Source organism: Palaemon carinicauda, chromosome 28 (assembly GCF_036898095.1).
Source record: "Palaemon carinicauda isolate YSFRI2023 chromosome 28, ASM3689809v2, whole genome shotgun sequence".
NCBI lineage: Eukaryota > Metazoa > Arthropoda > Malacostraca > Decapoda > Palaemonidae > Palaemon > Palaemon carinicauda.
In genome coordinates, this window is record NC_090752.1 from 59,172,211 (window position 1) to 59,193,896 (window position 21,686).

At 38.3% G+C, this 21,686-nt stretch overlaps 1 protein-coding gene across 2 annotated transcripts in view; it reads right to left on the minus strand.

Moving 5' to 3' along the window:
- The window catches only part of Rok (Rho kinase), an 86,871-nt gene that overhangs the window by 34,811 nt on the left and 30,374 nt on the right, over positions 1–21,686 (minus strand). For both annotated transcript variants that reach the window (XM_068352070.1, XM_068352071.1), the window contains exons 7-11: positions 20,209–20,293; positions 19,122–19,405; positions 17,271–17,362; positions 16,051–16,210; positions 15,229–15,271 (exon numbers count right to left, since the gene is read on the minus strand). In XM_068352070.1, coding sequence (XP_068208171.1) covers positions 15,229–15,271; positions 16,051–16,210; positions 17,271–17,362; positions 19,122–19,405; positions 20,209–20,293 — 664 coding nt within the window. The remainder of the gene's footprint in view (positions 1–15,228; positions 15,272–16,050; positions 16,211–17,270; positions 17,363–19,121; positions 19,406–20,208; positions 20,294–21,686) is intronic.

A 21,686-nucleotide genomic window follows, 5' to 3' on the forward strand; every position in this document is an offset into this window, starting at 1 on the left:
ATAACATCATGCTCCTTTTTCATATCATTTGGGCCAACAGCATGATGTTCTCTGATTTTGTCAAGTTCCAAGTCAAACCGACTCTAGAACTCTTGTAACCCAGGAGAGTTCTGGTCCGACGAGTCCAGAGAGACTTTTCATCACCTTGTTCTGCTTCCACCGGTGCTGGCTTCTTATTGTCCATGAAAACTATATTTTGTTTAGCAGCAGGTTTTGTGGTACTGAAATTGAAATGTGCATCCCTTAACTCAATGTATGTGTTGAGTCTTTATTCCAATGTATCATCATTTGGTCTTTCAACACCTTTAGAAGATTTCCCAGCATTGACTATCCTCCTCACCTGATAAGAGTTGCTCATCACAATCTTGCTGACATAAGAAACATAGTTTCTTATAAAATGGACATGTACGGGACCTTGTGTCTGGTGTTAGAGAGCCAGATGTTGATTGGCCTGATTCATCCATTTCAATGCTTCCTCTTATGTTTCCATGTTGCTTGCCAGTGTGATGGCCAGTAGCTAATGCATGTGCATGACTGTCTCCAGCACGTTGGATTGGATCTTTTTTAAGTGCATGTGCATGGCAACTGCAGTGATAGACTGTCTAATTTGTATAGTGTGTTCTTAGTAAAAACATCGAACTTCAATATAGTTGCCACCATGCCCATTGGCCCTCTCTTCTATGATGTCAAGAGGAGGTTGCACTAGCTCTTCCTTTTCAGTATCAGACTGGCAAAACAAACACTGCTTTCTGTTAACAGACTTCTGGCATTAACAAGTAGCTTCTTCGGCAACTTGTAGTGTGTCACTCATGTTTAGACCCCGCTACAAAAGATCAATAAACATTATAATACAACTATCACCTGTACATAGTATACGTCCATGTAGTGTACCCTACGTGGACGTATACTGTACATAATATAGGTCTTTTACAATAATCAGACCACTAGATAAGGACAATGTCCTCGAGTTTGGTGCTTCGTATGGCCTAATTTGTCTTATAATATTAGTAAGTATTTGCAAGAACTGCTGTAAAAATGTCTCACCACATCTACAACTAAGAAAACTGGATCCCTTGGTCCTGTAAATGTTAGTTTGGATGTCAAAATAAAAGCTCTAGATATCTAGAAGCTCAGATATAAACAAAAACATTTCACAACCACCATTTTGTTATATCCAAGAGGGAGGTCACATGGGACTCGAAGCATAAGGAAACATTGTTTTTCCGATTGCTTATACTATAAGGCTTCCAAAAATATAGTTTTCACTTTCTACAAAACCCAAATGAAAGCTAAGATCCAAACATAGTGAACTTAACTATTACTTTTCCTTTGCCTACACATACACTGATTAGTCTGGCCTATTCTTTAGATTCTCCTCTGTCGTCATACACCTGACAACGCTGAGATTACCAAACAATTCTTCTTCACCCAAGGGGTTAACTACTGCACTGTAGTTGTTCAGTGGCTACTCTCCTCTTGGTAAGGGTAGAAGAGACTCTTTAGCTATGGTAAGCAGCTTTTCTAGGAGAAGGACACTCCAAAATCAAACCATTGTTCTCTAGTCTTTGGTAGTGGCATAGCCTCTGTACCATGGTCTTCCACTGTCTTGGGTTAAGAGTTCTCTTGTTTGAGGGTACACTCAGGCACACTGTTCTATCTAGTTTCTCTTCCTCTTGTTTTGTTAAAGTTTTTATAGTTTATATAGGAAATATTTATTTCAATGTTTTTGCTGTTCTTAAAATAATTTATTTTTCCTTGTTTCCTTTCCTCACTGGGCTATTTTCCCTGTTGGAGCCCCTGGGCTTATAGCATCCTGCTTTTCCAACTAGGGTTGTAGCTTAGCATTTACAAAATACATACAATACTAATTAGGAGATCCGATGCCTTAAACATATTAAAAGAGTACAAGAGGAAAAGGCAGGTTAAAACCATTGTGAAAGTTAAACTGGACTTTGGGCAAGAAAAAAGTTTCTGTTCCCTTGGGAACACACTGAACTTTGGTACAGCTAAGAAGGCAAAAAGAAAACAAGTAGCTGCAGCAAGATTGGATTATACAGACAGGTTCCTAGAAAATTAAAATGTCCCATTAGTACAGAGAACCGAAAACAGATTCATATCACGGGTACATACAGACTGTGCTAGTCTACTTACCAGGAATATGAAGAATGATAAAGAGACAGGAGATTATGAAAACTAAGGACTATAAAATGACAAGATTCGTGACAAGATGAATAGAAAAGTGGGGGAGAGATATCATGTCATGTTATGTCCAAAAAAGAACAAATATAGTCTGAACATATGATGGAGAAAGAGACAAATAATTTTTATAAAATACCGTACTGTATTTTCTTTTTTTAAATACAATTTAAAGACCTTACAAAAATGAAGTTTTGACAAAGGAAAAACTTCATTTTGGGCAGGTGCTGTGGTATCTCCAAGCACTTTCCTGTGTAAGGCTAGACCAGAGAATCCAATACTGTACAACACAAATACCTGTACCAAGGAAATACTGCACTTGGATCAGAATAAAATTGGGAAAAAATTTAAGTATAATTAAAAACCTGACAGAAGACCATAAGAAACATAGGAAGAAATAGAATAAACAGACTTTAACCAAAGGAGACTTCAAAGAGAAAAGGTAAAAAAAAAAAATATAAAATGATATTTTAATTATAAAATAAATTTTTGAATATACTTACCCGGTGAATATATAATAGCTGCTGCTCCAGCGGCTCGACAGAAAACACACACAAAAACTCGTGAGCGATCGCTATGAAGGTTGCGGGTGTGCCCACCAGCGCCAACTATCGGCCAGATACCGCATATACATGTAAACACACCCAATTTTTTCTCATCCCGCTGGGTCTCCATCGGGGAGGAAGGGGGGGGCCTTTAATTTATATATTCACCGGGTAAGTATATTCAAAAATTTATTTTATAATTAAAATATCATTTTTAAATATTTAACTTAGCCGGTGAATATATAATAGCTGATTCACACCCATGGTGGTGGGTAGAGACCAGAGTTGATTAAGTTTACAGCGTATATGCTTAGAGTTTTTGACAGTTATATCATAACAAAACCCAAATATATAAAGATACCTGGTAAGGAAGTTGACTTAGACGATTACTCTGCCTTATTAGTCTGTCTTCCTCACGAAGCCCAGCGATCCTCTTAGGATGCTGAAAGATTCCCAGGAGCTGAAGTATTAAGGGCTGCAACCCATACAACAGGACCTCATCAAACCCCTAATCTGGGCGCTCTCAAGAAATGACTTTGACCACCCGCCAAATCAACAAGGATGCGAAAGGCTTCTTAGCTTTCCGTACAACCCAAAAAACAATATTAAAAAACATTTCAAGAGACAGATTAAAAAGGATATTGGAATTAGGGTAATGTAGTGGTAGAACCCTCACCCACTACTGCACTCGCTGCAACGAATGGACCCAGTGTGTAGCAGTCCTCGTAAAGAGTCTGGACATCTTTTAAGTAAAGTGACGCGAACACTGACTTGCTTCTCCAAAAAGTCGCGTCCATAATACTTTGCAGAGATTTATTTTGCTTGAAGGCCACGGAGGTTGCTATAGCTCTAACTTCGTGCGTCTTAACCTTAAGCAAACATTGGTCTTTCTCATTCAAGTGAGAATGAGATTCTCGTATTAAAAATCTGATAAAATATGACAAAGCATTCTTTGACATAGGCAATGATGGTTTCTTAACTGAGCACCATAATGCCTCAGATTTACCTCGTAATGACTTAGTACGAGCTAAATAGAACTTAAGAGCTCTAACAGGACATAATACTCTTTCCAGTTCGTTGCCTACGATCTCTGATAAGCAAGGAATATCAAAAGATTTAGGCCAAGGACGAGAAGGCAGTTCATTTTTGGCCAGGAAACCAAGTTGAAGTGAACAAGTGGCTTTTTCTGTAGAAAAGCCGATGTTCTTACTGAAGGCATGAAGTTCACTGACCCTTTTAGCCGAAGCCAAGCACACTAGGAAAAGTGTCTTGAGGGTGAGATCCTTCAGGGAGGCTGAATGTAATGGCTCAAACCTGTCTGACATGAGGAACCTTAGGACCACGTCTAAGTTCCATCCAGGAGTTGCCAAACGACGTTCCTTAGAGGTCTCGAAAGACTTAAGGAGATCTTGGAGATCTTTATTGTTGGAAAGATCTAAGCCTCTATGTCGAAAGACCGAAGCCAACATGCTCCTGTAGCCCTTAATCGTGGGAGCTGAAAGGGAGCGAACCTTTCTCAGATGTAAAAGAAAATCTGCGATTTGGGCTACAGAGGTACTGGACGAGGACACAGATGCTGACTTGCACCAGTCTCGAAAGACTTCCCACTTCGACTGGTATACTCTAATGGTAGAAGCTCTCCTCGCTCTTGCAATCGCACTGGCTGCCTCCTTCGAAAAGCCTCGAGCTCTTGAGAGTCTTTCGATAGTCTGAAGGAAGTCAGACGAAGAGCGGGGAGGCTTTGATGGACATTCTTTACGTGGGGCTGACGTAACAGATCTACCCTTAGAGGAAGACTTCTTGGAAAGTCTACCAGCCATTGAAGTACCTCGGTGAACCACTCTCTCGCGGGCCAGAGGGTAGCAACCAACGTCAACCTTGTCCCTTCCTGAGAGGCGAACTTCTGCAGTACCTTGTTGACTATCTTGAATGGTGGGAATGCATATAAGTCCAGAAGAGACCAATCCAGTAGAAACGCGTCTATGTAGATTGCTTCTGTATCTAGGACTGGAGAGCAATAGATTGGTAACCTTTTGGTCAACGAGGAGGCAAAGAGGTCTATGGTGGGTTGACCCCAAGTAGCCCAAAGACTCTTGCCCACGTCCTTGTGGAGGGTCCATTCCGTGGGTATCACCTGACCCCTCCGACTGAGAGAGTCTGCCAAGGCGTTCAAGTCCCCCTGGATGAATCTCGTCAACAGGGAGATGCCTCGATTTCTTGACCATAAGAGAAGGTCCCTTGCGATCTCGAGCAGCGTGAAGGAGTGTGTGCCTCCTTGCTTGGAGATGTACGCCAAAGCTGTGGTGTTGTCTGAGTTGACCTCTACCACTTAGTTTCGAAGAAGCTTTCGAATATCATCAAGGCCAAGTGGACTGCTAATAGCTCCTTGCCGTTGATGTGCATGCTCTTCTGACTTGAGGTCCACAGACCCGAGCATTCCCGACCGTCCAGGGTCGCACCCCAACCCAAATCCGACGCGTCTGAGAACAACACGTGGTTTGGGTTCTTGACTGCTAGGGATAGTCCCTCTCTCAGACTGATATTGCAGTCCCACCATTTCAGGCATGCCTTTACTGGTTCGGAGACTGGGAATGATACCGTCTCTAACGTCTTGTCCTAGTTCCATTGAGAGGCTAGATGGAACCGGAGAGGCAGAAGGTGTAGTCTCCCTAGTGAGACAAACTGCTCCAGGGATGAGAGAGTCCCTACGAGACTGTTCCAACTCCTGACTGAACAAACGTTTTCTTTTCAGCATTAGTTGGACTTCGAGCAGGGCTTGTTCTATTCGGTGGCAGACGGAAAAGCCCGAAAAAACTGGACTGCGAATCTCCATCCCCAAATATAGAATAATCTGGGATGGGATCAGTTAGGACTTTTAGGTTGACCAAAAGTCCCAACTCCCTGGCCAGACTCAACGTCCAATGTAGATCCTGCAGACAGCGAAGACTGGACGATGCTCTGAGAGGCCAGTCGTCCAAGTACTGGGAGGCTCGGATCCCCGATAGATGGAGGGATTTTGCCACATTCCTCATGAGCCTCGTAAACACGAGAGGAGCAGGACTGAGGCCAAAGCACAGGGCTCGAAACTGGTACCCCACATTCCTGTAAACAAACCTCAGAAACGGTTGGGAATCCGGGTGTATAGGAATGTGGAAGTATGCCTCCTGAAGGTCGAGAGAGACCATCCAGTCGCCTTCCATTAATGCTGTCAAGACAGCCTGGTAGACTTCATCGTGAAGTTTGTCTTGACAATGAACACATTGAGCGCACTTGCCTCTTACGTACTCCTGCAGTGAACGTGGCTGCCAGATCATTGGAGCCATCCCTGAGGGACTTGTTCCTGCATAGAACGTGGCTGTCAGATCATTGGAGCCATCCCTGAAAGCCTTGTTTATGCATGACATAATTGTACAGCAAAACTTCAAACGCTCGAAAAAAACTCCTAACAGGAGATGGTCTAGCTCTGAAGTCGACCATAAAATCTTGGAGCGTCTCATGGCCAGGCGCCAGGGAGAGTCTATGAGGTTTGAGAAGTCTATCTGGGCAGAGGCAGGAACTCCCAAGCCGAGAACTTCTCCCGAGTCATATCAGACTCTCGCTCTATAAGCCAGCTTAAAAGTAGGGAAAGCAAAGGCTGTCTCCCCCAAACTCCTCCTGGTGATAAACCAGTCGCCTAGCAAACGTAAAGCTCTCTTAGAAGAGCGAGAGAGCACTAGCTTATAAAACAACGGCTTCGAAGTAGCTAGGCCTAGTGTAAACTCTGACGTTTAGGCGAACGAGGAGCAGCAGTTACAAAAAGATCCGGACAAAGATCCTTAAAAATCAGCATGATTTATTTAAAGTCCATAGAGGGCTGAGCAGCTTTAGGCTCCTCTCCGTCTGACAGAGTCCTCAAGGGAATATCAGTAGGAGAGGGAACAGCAACTTCCTCATCTGAAGGAACCTTGTCCGACAATAGCCGAGTCTCAAGCAAGGGAGAGACCTGCCGTGGTGGCAATGCTTGACAAGCAGAGTCCACACGCAAAGGAGCAACAGTAGCAGTCAAGGACGCTATGTCATGTAACTGCTTAAAGGACTGACCAGCAACAACCAACAGGTGCGGGAGGACGCTCGACGTCAACTCGAGACTGCCTTGACTGCCTAGACTGAGCAGTCAAAACAACTCTTGACTGCGGTGCTTGACGCTCAACGTCAAAACAAGTCAACTTCGCTGGTTGGCGAACGTCCTGAACGTCAACAAGAGCATGCGGCAGCGGCTGAACGTCCACAAGCGGCTGAAAGTCAACACTGGACTGCATCGAGTGAGGTTCTACATATCGTGACTGACGTGACTTTGTAACGTCAACGTCAACAGGACGAGCAAAGGTTCGTTTGGGCGGCTGACGGCCAGGATCTCGATCAGCTAAGCGGCGAGGATCATCGTGAACCTGCTCAGCAGAATAGTCCTCCATAAGAGAGGCAAGCTTATTCTGAATGTCTTGCCGTACAACCCATTTAGGATCAACGGGAATGGTTGCGGTAAGAGACGAGGGTAACGTCTGTGACTGCAAAACCTTGCCTACAAAAAGACTCTCGGAGCCTGTGTTACGCTTTTGTTTAGGCGGCGAGCAGTCTTCCGATGACTGCATAGGGTCAGAGCTGTCCTAATAGTTAAAACCAGGACGCTGGACCTGTCCTGAAAGGACTGACTTTCGCTTAAAGGGCCTCGAAACCTTGTTCCACGGTTTCTTATGCGAAAAGCCTTCGGATGACGAGGAGAAAATCGTCTCGCTCGACTTATGGTAGGGGCGGTGTTGATGAGACACGCCTGAAACCATAGAGGGAACGTCTGTTCGCTGATCAAGTCCTCTCGAACCCATAAGTCGTACGACATTACTTCTCCCCTGGGCTTGGGAGCTTGCAAGAGGTCTCGGACTAGGCGAACGACAGGCACGAACAGACGAACCCTCGGTCGCAACACTGATAACACTTTGCGCAATATCACTTTATCACTACGATTTTCTGTTTTGCACTTATTTCACTGAAATCGAATTTTTTAACAATTCACATTAGGTATGAATAAAACTGATTTCTACCTGAAGCACGCAATTCTACCCTCATCAAAAGGTTATAATTGCGAAATCAGTCGTATAATGTAAGCACATTAATACAAGCAAAAAACAGTAAACATATTTTAAGATAAAAAGATCAGTGGCTGGGAAGGAGACTAAACACTAGTTCATTCAAAACTACGTTTTCAATCTCTCACCGTACAGTGCCTTGGGACGAGAATAAAAACTAAAAACGTTTTATCCTTTCTCCCCGTACAGAGACTAGGGACGAGAGTAAAAAGCTGACTCGAGAACAACGTTACTCGCTTGGGACGAGAATAAAGATCGGAACGTTCTCTCTCCTCTCTCTCTCTCCGTCTCTATCTCTCTTGATTTCGCACCGAAGAGAAGAGCCCACTTACCTTTCGTCAATAAACAGGTTATTTGACCAAAGGAAAAAACTGAAAGGTTTTTCAATTAAAAAGTTCCTTTAAAATAGTATTTAAAACATTTAAGCTTTGAAAGAAGAATGAACAAAATGTCAGAATCGATTTACTCTTTCTACAAAGTGAAACCGTGATACTCTCTCTCTCTATCGTAACGATAGAGCGCAAACTGCGTAGCATAAATAAACTAAACGTTAGTTCATCTTTGAAACAGTACGAAGACTATTCAAAGAAAATCTTTCATAAAATATCTACTAAAAAATATTAATTTAATAAGTTTTAAATCATTTGCTCTGTAAAAGTTATTTACGATTGAAAGGGCTCAACGTTGTTTAACTTCGGTTTCCAAGTTAGGACCGCCTACTCTCAGGAAAGGTCGCATATAAACAAATCATTAAAATTTATCTTGATGTTTATTATAAATGGAAAGCTAATCGAAGAGACCTAATAAAGGCGGTTGAGATATAAAATATATAGAGGAAAATCTATAATTAATTTATAACGTGATAAGATAATTGCTAAAAGCCTAAAACACACTTCCGTACTAAGGGAAGGGTCAGCCATTTAAAAGTCAAAGAAAGTCCAAAAAACAATCCAAAGTCATCAAAAATTAAATCTATTCAAAAACGAGTTCAAGATTTAAGTTGAAGATAAAACACCTGCACTGCGAAAGCTCAAACCAAAAGGAAGTACTTCACCAAATATGTTGAGAAAACTCCAGGTTATACAGCGAGTATTGATACGTCTTGTCGTTAAGGCCGACAGAGAAAAAATTGGGTCTGTTTACATGTATATGCGGTATCTGGCCGATAGTTGGCGCTGGTGGGCACACCCGCAACCTTCATAGCGATCGCTCGCGAGTTTTTGTGTGTGTTTTCTGTCGAGCCGGTGGAGCAGCAGCTATTATATATTCACCGGCTAAGTTAAATATTTAAAACTTAATTCATATTTAACTCAATATAGGTTAAGACTTGACTTACAAAGATAGTGATGATAATGACCATTAGGGAAACACTTGACATGAACAAAATGATGATGATGATGATGACCATCATGTCAATTTAAAAACTCAAGTTAGTTCATTTCAATTCAATTTACACTTGCTTCTGTTATATCCATACCCCCTAGACTTTGGAGAAGGAACTAAAGATTCGTGGTTCGTAGTAAAAAAACCTGAAGTATTGACTGAAAAAACTTCGCAAAAACTTCTAAGAAGAGCCTTTAAGAATGTGTGATAGCATTTACTTAATGGACAAAATAACAACCCCAATAAATTTCATTTTATCAAGCAGTTGGGGGACTTGAGTAACCTCCATGATATACAATTAGTCTTTATAGTTTCGACAATGAAATCTCTTTATCTAATTTGCATACTTCAGGCAGCAATAAAATGTTAAATCTTTTATTCAATTTATTTAATATTCTGTTAAAATATGTCAAACTTAAACCATGTAACTATTGTATGTAAACACTGAAAACATATTTACAAACAAGTAATACAAAACTCGGTAAGATGATTTCACTTCAATGGCATCCAGAACATGAAAATCTTGATTTCAAAGATACTAAGGTATATTCTTCTTTCCTAAGTAACTTTTTTGTTTCATTTTCATATGCAGTATTAATATTGTACTGTAAAAAACTACTACAGCAAGACACACCAGTTAATAAGGTCGATGATTATCTAAAGTATATACCGGGTATTTCTGAATATTCATAAGTACACAAGGTCCTCAACTTGAAGTGGATTAAAATATCTTGGCACTCCACTAAGCACTATCAAGATACAGTAATCAAATTTCAAACTCGATGTAACTCGGCTTACAAGTAGAAGAGCAAAAATTCCTTATTCATCTTTATGTCCTAAACCAGCACCAGTGACAAAAGTTGATGTAACACTGGTTTGCCAAAAGTAATCACTCAATCAATACTACACGATATGTATTGCCGGGTGTCTTTATCCACAATTCTATCATGCGATTTCAAGTTTAATTGCTATATCAATATTTTCTTACGGAGGCTATGTCAAGCACAAAACTCACCATCTCTGTTTCGCATCATATAAATATGCTCTGAGTAATTGTATCAAAAACTTCTTGAGAAGGAAAGCAAAATGGAAGTACAGGTACTGTATTATTTTCATGTAAAATTTTTTAACCCTTTTACCCCCAAAGGACGTACTGGTACGTTTCACAAAAGTCATCCCTTTACCCCCATGGACGTACCAGTACGTCCTTGCAAAAAAATGCTTTAAAAATTTTTTTTTTCATATTTTTGATGATTTTTTGAGAAAATTCAGGCATTTTCCAAGAGAATGAGACCAACCTGACCTCTCAATGACAAAAATTAAGGCAGTTAGAGCAATTTGAAAAAAATATACTGCAAAATGTGCTGGGAAAAAAATAACCCCCTGGGGGTTAAGGGTTGGAAATTTCCAAATAGCCTGGGGGTAACAGGATTAACATCTGTTTCTCTTTAAAATTCTTCACAACTTGGATATAATAAAATAGGAATTTGTGAATGTTTAAGTGCGAGAGCTAAATTAAAGCTTATCCTTAATCATGAATATATTGTAATGATTACACGACTAAGATGTTCAGAACCACCAAAAACTGTTTACAACTAATAATGATCCCTCCTCAAAACAACCCAAATATTACTATACCAGCACAATTCTGCATATTAGAGTGGACAACAGTTCTTGTGTTTATAGACATCTTCTAAAATAATTAGATAATGTAGTATTTTTCATGTACATATAAGCCTTGAGGTTAAATTGAATTACAGGTAAGTAAAATTCTAAAATAGGTTGACATTCATTAAAATAAAATAAAAAACTTAGTTTTTAATTATGTTCTAATTAGCAAGAAAACTCAATATGTCTTATAACTTTTTGATGGCAAAATAATTATCCCATGAAAATAAAATAATTCTTAAAGGCAAATCTAACCGTACATAAGAGACAAAAATTGAATCTACTGAAAAAAAAAAAACTCTCTTAATGATATCATTACAGAAGGTCCCAAACTTATAAACTTGAATAGTTCCAAGAAGCTCTTTGCAAGTCGAGTTTTGTTAAATTTCGGCCTGCGGCAGACTTAACCCTTTAACCCCAGGCTATTTGGAAATTTCTAACCCTTAACCCCCAGGGGGTTATTTTTCTCCCAGCACATTTTGCAGTATATTTTTTTTAAATTACTCTAACAGCCTTAATTTTTGTCATAGAGGTCAGATTGGTCTCATTCTCTTGGAAAATGCCTGGATTTTTTCAAAAAATTATCAAAAATATGAAAAAAAAAATTTCATAGCATTTTTTTGCAAGGACGTACCGGTACGTCCATGGGGGTAAAGGGATGGCTTTTGTGAAACGTACCAGTACGTCCTTTGGGGGTAAAAGGGTTAACCTGAATCCCCTGCCTATGATTTCCAGCTACAAACGTTAACAAACGGTCAGGTTTCACATGAAATAGATATCAAGTTATCACAAATGTTGCTTTGCTTACTGTATCAAATGATATACTGTTTTATCACATTATTTTTTTATCGTATGTTTTTTTTAAGTTAGATTCGTGATTGTATCTCCGAATATTAGTAAGTTGAGGACCTTTTGTATAAGCCAAGCAGCAAACCTAGTCGGAAAAGCAAAATGATGCTAGCGCACGGTGCAATTCAGCAATTTCAAATGAGGTCGATCGGCAAAACTACCACAGTATATTGCCGAGTTGATTACAGAGAGAGGTCTTATATCTAAAAGGGGAAACAGTGGCATGAAAAAGCAATGAATGAAAATCAATTACTACAAAACAAAAGCTGCTAGCGACCAATAACGAAGCAAACCAAGCACCCAGTTGGGTAAAGTGCAAGGGAGTTAGAAAGGGGCATGCAATGCAGTTCTTCCTTTAGGTGACTCCAATTCAGGTGTATTTTTTCCATTGGCAAAGAAACAAATGTTAACTTTGGTGGCATACTGGATTAGGTAGCTGGTATCAAGAGGATGTTATGGAAAACAGCAACAATAGCCTGGATAAAATGGAATGAGACACTGGAAATAAAGGTGAATAGGTGAAGGAAATGTGGCACTGAAAAGGAGTAAAGGGAGATTTGGAAGAAGTATGATTGAATAGGGAAAGTCAAGATACCCAATTAAAAATTTATTGTTTGTAATTTAAAGAAACTGAAACATGAAAATGAGACTAAAAGTAGAGCGTAGAGCAATACACAAATACAATATACAAAGCATATAGTATGGGAGAAGAGAGAGAGAGAGGAGAGAGAAAGAGACGAAATATGGTATAATGAGGAGGGGAGTTGCTGTAGTACCATATATTTGACTTGTTCAACAACGCAGCTGTATAAACTCTAAGCTTCTTGGCTGAACTTTCTGAGCCTTTTAATGGGAGAAAAATTTGTTACACGACGAGTCACTTTCTTTTGTTAACTTCCAATGCCTTAAAGTTGCAAAGTTCCAAAAGAGAATGAATGTAGAGTTAAAGAAGTAGATACTGTATATCATAGGCAAGGAGATTTTTAAAGACTGGGCGGCAATTACATAAAATTACAAACCATTTCTGACCTCAGATAGATCCCAAGGATATACTATCTGAAAAGAAGGTAAAGAAAAGATGCCCTAATCCCCAAAAATACCATGTAAACTCGATACTAAATCTTCCAAGGGATGCGACCCATTGAATATTACTTCCTGGTCCAAGTCCACCTTCCGATAGAGATGGCAAACGCATCAACTCACGCACAGCATATAGAACTTCCACATCACGAAACACTATTTAATGTATTAAGCAAAGCTGCACAAGCATTTTAAGTTGCTAGTCTGAACAGGACACTCTTTTGGCTCATTAAAGTTGCAAAAAAAAAATTTAGCCAAACCTCTTTTTCTTCAAAACATGCTTTAGCCAACTGAAGTTGCAAAAACAAAACTCTTGCTCCTGCAAAACATGCTTTAGCATTATTAAAGTTGCAATAAAAGGAAAATATAAACCTTTTGCTATTTCAAAACATGCTTTAGCTAACTGAAGTTGCAAAAACAAAACTCTTGCTCCTGCAAAACATGCTTTAGCATTGTTAAAGTTGCAATAAAAGATAAATATAAACCTTTTGCTATTTCAAAACATGCTTTAGCTCCCTAAAGTTGCAAATGAAGGAAGCACGGCAATATCAACGCAAACTATACAAAAACTCAAGTTTTACAAAAGAAAACGCTTTAAATCTGTGGTACGTAAATAATTCGACACATCTAAACGGGAAAAGTCAAAATACTGTTGCACCTACTGAAAGTCAAGGGGGAAAAACATTGCAAATCATAGCACATTCCTAAAGAGTAATTTTGATGACAACTAATAATAATATGCATACCTTTATCCAATCCCATATCAGTGTATTCTGTAGGGAAGAGCACTACTGTTATAAGCAAATATTATATATCAGCCAAACATTATTATTCAGCTGCTACTACACACTAAATAACTATTCCGAGGATAGCCACTGGTCACAAATTACCATAAAAGCAACTTTTTAACACTGATAATCATGTACTGTACAGATTCCCGAGTACATAACTATTGTACATCTAAGCACTGCAAAACTCATTAAGGAAAGCTATTTTGATTATAGATGGGTAAAACTTATAAAGATTATATATAGGTAAAACTTATAAATAAAATTCACACCTTTACATTCATGCAGTCTTCGGGGTTTAGCAATGTAGCTAACTGTGGAAGCAATCTAAATCTATAAACAGAACAGGACAAGCCATGTTTCTAGCATCTTCATAATAAGCGCATGGGATAATACCTCCAGCATATCTGAAATCCAATGTTGCAAAGACTACACTTTGAACTTGAATGTTCCCATACAGCAATGCCCTTTGGCTTACGTTTACTAAACTAGAAAATTCTCAAAGCTTAACCGCAATCTCATAACTCTAAAAATCTTTAAGCTTATGACAAGAGCAAATAGCAATGACCTGCAAGAGAATTCTTCACAGGAAGTTTATTCATCAAAAACAAAAACTTACAAAACTTCTCCTACAAAATTTTAGCCCTAAAGTTAATCAGATTGATAGACGTTCTTCATATCTTTTCCCTTTCAAAAGAAGGCTTAGTAAAATCTGAATCAAGCAACTTAAATATTTTTTTAGTTACCAAAAAAATGAAGTTGGAAAAGATTTAGTACTGTACTTATGTCAATATTGAAAAATTCCATGGATGTAAAATTCAAACTTTATCCCACAACTAAAAAGCAAAACGGAATTTCTGTAGTGTACACCATGGGAGACAGAGCAAAGCTCTTTTTGGCAGATGCTCACAAAAAAAAACTAAGCTTTATACTTCAATTTTTACTCAAAATCATGTACTGTACCACTTTACTTCCCGCTAAAAAGTGCACGATGGTGCGAATCAAAATCAATTAAAATACATTTAACAGTCTAAATGAGACAATTCATAATTCAACATGATTTTTGTCATTCCATAAGCTCCTTGAATTGAGACTGTCCGATCGGTATGGCTTACCGTTACTCACGCAACAAACTTGTCATACTGACTCCCACAAGAGGATTATAATTCTTTGATATCTTCTAGACATGTCCTCTGAAGTCAACATACCAAATGCAGTGTTGTCCAGTTGATAAGCAATTTTATTTATCGTCCCCATATGTACAAATTGAATAAAAATCAAACTACCATATAATCAGTTTTTCTCAGATAAAAAACATGACCAGTCTAATTCAATATATTACAAATATGGGGGTTGGGGGGGGAAACGTTTCAAGAAAAAACAGGAAAAAAGGGAGCTAGCAACTACCTGAACAGTGTGACATAAAACATTGTAAAAAAAAAAAAACATTCTAGAACCCTTTTACATCTACATAGATGTAGCTTTTACATTTTACAACTATACAGTATGTTTAATATATACAGTACCAAATACTAGAGAAAACCACTGAAAAACTGGGAAAGAACATATATTAAGAAAATTGTACTGAATTCCACATACCAGATTTCGCTTTCCATCAGGTTTGTCCGGAGCGGTTAGCAATCTGCAAGAAAAAACAAAATGTCACTGACGATACAATTTTTCAATTTATGTGGGCTGTGGCACCCTAGCAGTACCAGCCAAACTCGGACAAGTACCTCATCAGGCAAAGAGGAACGATAAGAAAAAAAATCCCTTTTTGTCTTTTTTTTTTATGTTGGCTACGTTCCAAAATTTGGGGGCAGTGCCATAGTAGATAGATAGATGTTTGGCATTACCTATTATTCTAGTCAACAGAATTCTAGCAACAAATATTTACTCCATCCATTAATTTCTAAATAAGATGTAAATACTTTCCGCACCATGTATCAAACCACACTCCTTCAATACAAGTCAAACTTGTTCTCTGCAGTGAAAAGCAAATTATAGGGTTTAAAAGTTTAAAGCTGCACATGAATGGCAGAGGCAAGGGACAGTGACATTGGCCTAGAGACTGACCATACAGTATATACATATGATCAGTGCCCAAGGCCCACCCTCTCCACCCAAGCTAGGCCCTGGTAGGGTGAGGCAATTACTGCTGATGACTAAGCAAGTAGACATAAAATGTTGTTCACTAAAATATACTTCACGGTGAGAGAAGTTCCTATCAATTACGATCTTACATACAATCTACAAAGATAACCCTCCCCTTCAACTTATAATAAACAAATACGCAAACTTTATGATAGCAGCTTCCTTCAAATTTTAAATATAAGCAAATTTGTCGACTGCAGTTTCTTAAACTTTGAAATGAACAAAAGTTAACTCTACGCACGTGGTTTAGCAAACACATTTACTCACCTGTAATCTTTAGAGTACGTGAACCCGACGAACGGTAAATGATTTCCGACGAAGGCCTTTGGAACAGGGAAACTTTCTTCAGGTGAATCTTCATTTTCAACCTCATCAAAATTGCTCGTGTCAGCATCGCCATCTAGATCAGGAACAACCGGAGGTACACCTAAAACAGATGTAGAGAATATTAATTGGTATTCTCTTATCAGTGAATTCTCCAATTCTTAGCATTATAAGTGACTTCTCCCATTCTTGGCATTATCTTATCAACGAATTCTCCAATGCTCAGCATTATCTTATCAGTGAATTCTCCAATGCTCAGCATTGTCTTATCAGTGAATTCTCCAATTCTTGACATTATCTTATCAGTAAAATCTCCAAAGTTTATCATAATCTTGAAAGAGAATTCTCTAATTCTTGGCATTACCTTATCAGTGAATTCTCTAATTCTTGGCATTACCTTATCAGTGAATTCTCTAATTCTTGGCATTACCTTATCAATGAATTCTCTAATTCTTGGCATTACCCTACCAGTGAAATCTCTAATTCTTGGCATCACCTTATCAGTGAATTCTCTAATTCTTGGCATTACCTTATCAGAGAATTCTCTAATTCTTGGCAGTAATTGCAGATAGATTTAGATCACCCTAACAAAATTTCTGAGAGAATAGCGAGAAATTTCCAATTACTGTACTACTTTTTTCTTTGGCTTGAATTTAAGATAAGAGTTTAGCATCATTACGAAAATGGAGAGATTATATAGCCATATGAGATAAAGTAACATTAATATACATTCGGGTGAAGTAAACAACTGCATTATTACTATTATTTCTACAAGCCAAGCTACAACTCTAATTGGAAAAGCAGGATTCTATAATCCTAAGGGCTCCAACAGGAAAAATAGCCCCCTGACATAAGGGAATAACAAAATAAACTTTATGAAAAGTAGCGAATAGCTAATATATGATATTTTGATATCAATATCAATGTTAAAATAGATCTGTCATATATAAACTATGACTAATGTCAGCCTGAGGGGAGATAACCAGACCAATAATTGGTAAATTTCAACTTATTTCTATTAATGCAACAATATAAATAAATATTTTACAATGTCACAAGATACAGACTCCTCTTGACATAGCCAATTAGCAAAACTATTTCAAAAATCACATATCTACATTGACCAGAGAGCAGACATAAACGAATCGCTCTTTGCTACTTACAATCTCGTATGGTATCATACGTCCACTGGTCGTTGAGGAAGAACTTGTGCCTTTTAATTTCATTAACCCCATTACCACCCAATCTTGTTAACCTGTTTGGAATTGAAAAAAATTAAGATGGATTAACTTAATATTGGTTTATTAAAAGTAAAAGAGGCAACCAACTAGATAATAGTAAATATTGAAATACATTTTTCTTAAAACCTAGGAACATCACAAGGGCTACTCAACACTTTTCAGCCAAGCTTGGGTGGTCACTGTGTGCAAATACCTGTCGCTCTAAGGGGGGGGGGGGGGGGAACGTTAGGTAATATGTGGTGCCCTAGGTTTGTTTTGGTTAGAACAAAGTTAAAAAATCTAAACAGATGGACAGCATAACACCAAAGGAGCGATTGACAAATCTAAAAACGAAGTGACATAGGGATCTTTAATGGGGATACTGGAAAAAATGGAGGAAAAAATTTTCAGAAAAGAAAGTACGGTGGTCCAGGTTTATGAAAAACAGCTATACCTCACTGTCAATCATAAGAAAATTCTATAGCCTACAATGCCTGGTTAACAAATTATTTATCAAAGAACCCTGGTGTCTTTACTTCTATTAGAGCCCTTCCAATCAACCCTAGTTCAGTTAATCACCAAAGGTTTTTTTTTACTGGGTAAGCGTGATGGATTAGCCCATTCAGGACCTAAAGGAATCTGGAGAAAAATCAAGTAGTCGCACTATGAAGTAAAAGTTAGAAGGGGATGGACAGCAAGAGAGGAAAAAGGACGTGGAAACAGGTAAAGTAGGATATAAAACAAGTGCAGCTAATGTCCTAATGAATGCTGCAATACTACAATGCACCTCGTGAGCACACCGACTGCACTACACCATAAGGGAATGAAGCGTGCTTTACCTTAATTTAAGATGTCTATAGGTCATAAGTATTAAACAAATTTAAAAAGCATTAGAAAAAACAAGAGACTGGACTGTAATTGACACAATCAGTGCTCATAAAATACTATCCTTCTACATAGATACAGCATTTCAAATTCTCTTTTCTTCTAAAAAAAACATATATATAATTTGAAAATTACAGTACTAAGTTAGTATGAAAATATATTGCATTAAAATTCAAAGAAGGGAGCCTTCCCCAAAAATGTTTGGGTTGTTTCAAACGGAAACTTTTCTCGATACAGGGATCATACATCCCACCCCACAAAACTTGCTTTTGGTTCAAAGGCTATGAAGAACATCGATACCAATCCAGGCAGCTGATGCAAAGCTATCCTATCAAGAGATACTTCTGCTATAACAATGATAATTACCAGCTTGTTTATATATTTAAATTATTCTCCCTCTTAGATACTATATATATATATTACTAACCTACATACATACATACATATACCATGGCACCTCCCCCAATTTGGGGGTAGCCGACACCAACAAAGAAACAAAAACAAAAAAGGGACCTCTACTCTCTACGCTCCTCCCAGCCTAACAAAGGACTCAACCGAGATCAGCTGGTACTGCTAGGGTGTCACAGCCCACCCTCCCACATTATCCACCACAGATGAAGCTTCATAATGCTGAATCCCCTACTGCTGCTACCTCCGCGGTCATCTAAGGCATCGGAGGCAGCAGCAGGGCCTACTGGAACTGCGTCACAATCGCTCGCCATTCATTCCTATTTCTAACACGCTCTCTTGCCTCTCTCACATCTATCCTCCTATCACCCAGAGCTTCCTTCACTCCATCCATCCACCCAAACCTTGGCCTTCCTCTAGTACTTCTCCCATCAACTCTTGCATTCATCACCTTCTTTAGCAGACAGCCATTTTCCATCCTGTGAGACATCGATTACTAACCTGTCTGTTAGAAAACCACATATGAGGCTTTTAGCCTCTGACGTTATCTCTATATCCTCTGGAAACTTGAGAGAATTCTTGTGGTCCATGATCTTCCCATACGTTCCCACAAGAGAGTCTGCATAGAAAGGGGTGTCTCCGACAAGCATTTCATACAAAAAGACTCCAACAGACCACCAATCGCACTCCCGACCATACACTCCTTCGCCACCTTGAGACTTGAGGACTTCTGGGGAAATATAGTCCGGCGTTCCAACTGCTGTGTCTGATCTTACGAGCCCATCCTGTTATTGGAAAAATAACAAACATGAAATGAAAAAATAAGTTCAGTAAATACTTTCTATTTTCAGCTAAGCTTTGGCATCCGTTACTTAGGAGAAAAAACCAATAATGATAGATGTATACAAAAGGGAAGCAGCAGATAGCAATGAACAAAAACCAGTCCTACTCAAGAGGGGGAAAAACTAATCTCACCTGTCAATTTGGTACCCACACCAGTGAAATGAATCATCCACATGACTGTATCTAGGTATATAACATTTTCAATATTCTATTTACTTTACTTGACTTTACTCTCACCGATTCTAACAGAAAAAGGGGATATGCTCATCTCTCAAAATCATTACAAAGGAAAAATCTTTGACTGATGAGCAAGAGATTATCTAACTAACCACTCCATCAGCAATTTTTAACTTGGCTATTCCTCACAATTTTTCTGCTCTTAAAAGGATACTAAGGCATAAGTAAAAATAAGTGCACTGTAATCTGTATTATACAGACATCAGATGTATGGTAAATTTCATACTGTATATTTGAAAGGAAAATAAATATAAAAGCAAAGCTGATGAATTCAATCTAATTCAAATCAATTAAAATATGAAGAAACAAAATTTGATCTATTCAGCTAAATTAACTCTTAAAAACGTAATGAGAAGGATCAAACAAAAATATACAGTAATCAAAATGAAAATTATGTTAAGTCTAACAAAATTATAGCTGTTAGTTTAAGAGCAATAAGTAACTATAACTAAACTCTCCAATTGCTGCAGAATCAAATCAAAATGATGAAGGAAAAGAAAAGTCTTACCTTGTCCATCTTCATACAGGTACCAAAATCTGCTAATTTAAGGTGACCACTAATATCGAGCAACATGTTGTCTGGTTTAACATCCCTAGGGTAAAACAATAAACAAACTAGGAATCAATAGTGAAAACAATACAAAAAGCAGAAAATCATTTGTAAAGATAAATTTTAAAAACACGACTAGAGTTCTAATGTACCTCACAATACAAAAAAATGTTTACAAAACATTCTATCATCAGTCCATGCTAGTTACGACTTCGTGAAGAATACGAGAGAGCCCTAAAATAAGATCTCCATTACTAGATAAAAAAGAAACCAAGCTAAAGTTATTTAATGGAACAAAACATTTATGATAAAATCCTAAAAGAGGATCTCCCTTACTAAATCCAAAAAGGTACCAAGAGCCAAGGTTATGTAGTATATTTAACGGAACAATTTATTTACGCTTCATGCCTGTCCCTTTTATGATCAACCATTATACACTGATACTTACTCCTTGATTTCCTATCTACTGGAATAAAAGTAAAAGCAGAATGTAGTTTAAATAAATTAGCTTTATACAAATGTATACTGCACATGAAAACCATAATTTCAATAATGCTTTACTTCAAACTCTTTTTTTGTGAATGCTCTATTCATCTGTCTCAACAATTATACCAGCGCTTCTTAATCTGGGGTCCCACGTTTGACTTTGTGGGTCCGTGAAGGTCTGATAAACTAAGATAAAAATATGCCCTCTTTGTGATTATGAACATTTTTCTAAATGAAGGGTCCATTCCTATCATTAGATTCTCCAAGGGGATTTACTAAAAAAAAAAAGGTTAACCACCACTAAGCTGGACCAATTCAGTATAGACTGCCTTGTCTGCAACTCATTATAAATATCCCTTCACTGCTGTTTGAAGCGTACAACCCTTGCTTGCAGAACAATGCAATTTTCTCATACAAAGCCCTTCATCATATATAGCTTAGATTTGTAACCTTCAAATGCCCAAGGAAACTGCAGTTTATTTGTCTAACTGACAGGAGAGAAGTTTGTCGAAGGTACAAGTCATCTACCTCTTTGATGTCTCACAGGATTAGAACGTAGAGAGGAGAGGTCCCCTTTTCTGTTTCATTTGTTTGATGTCGGCTAACCCCCAAAACTGGGGGAAGTGCCTTGGTATATGCATGTATGTACAAGTTATCTAAATCAATGTCTAAATCAGTTCATCGAAAACTGGGATATTTTTCCCTGTTGGAGCCCTTGGGCTTAGAGCTTACTACTTTTCCAACTGGGGTTGTAGCTTAGCTAGCATTAATAATAATAATCAGTGTTTGTGACAGCAGTCTTTCATAAAGGGACCTATTAAAGTTATTCCCATTCGTCGTTCCATTTAGTGCCAGTATTGTCAACATTAACGGTCACACCTTAATCAAAGGAAGTCTGCATAAACCTTAAGTGATGGTATACGTCTATAGATATAGATATGAGCTGTCAC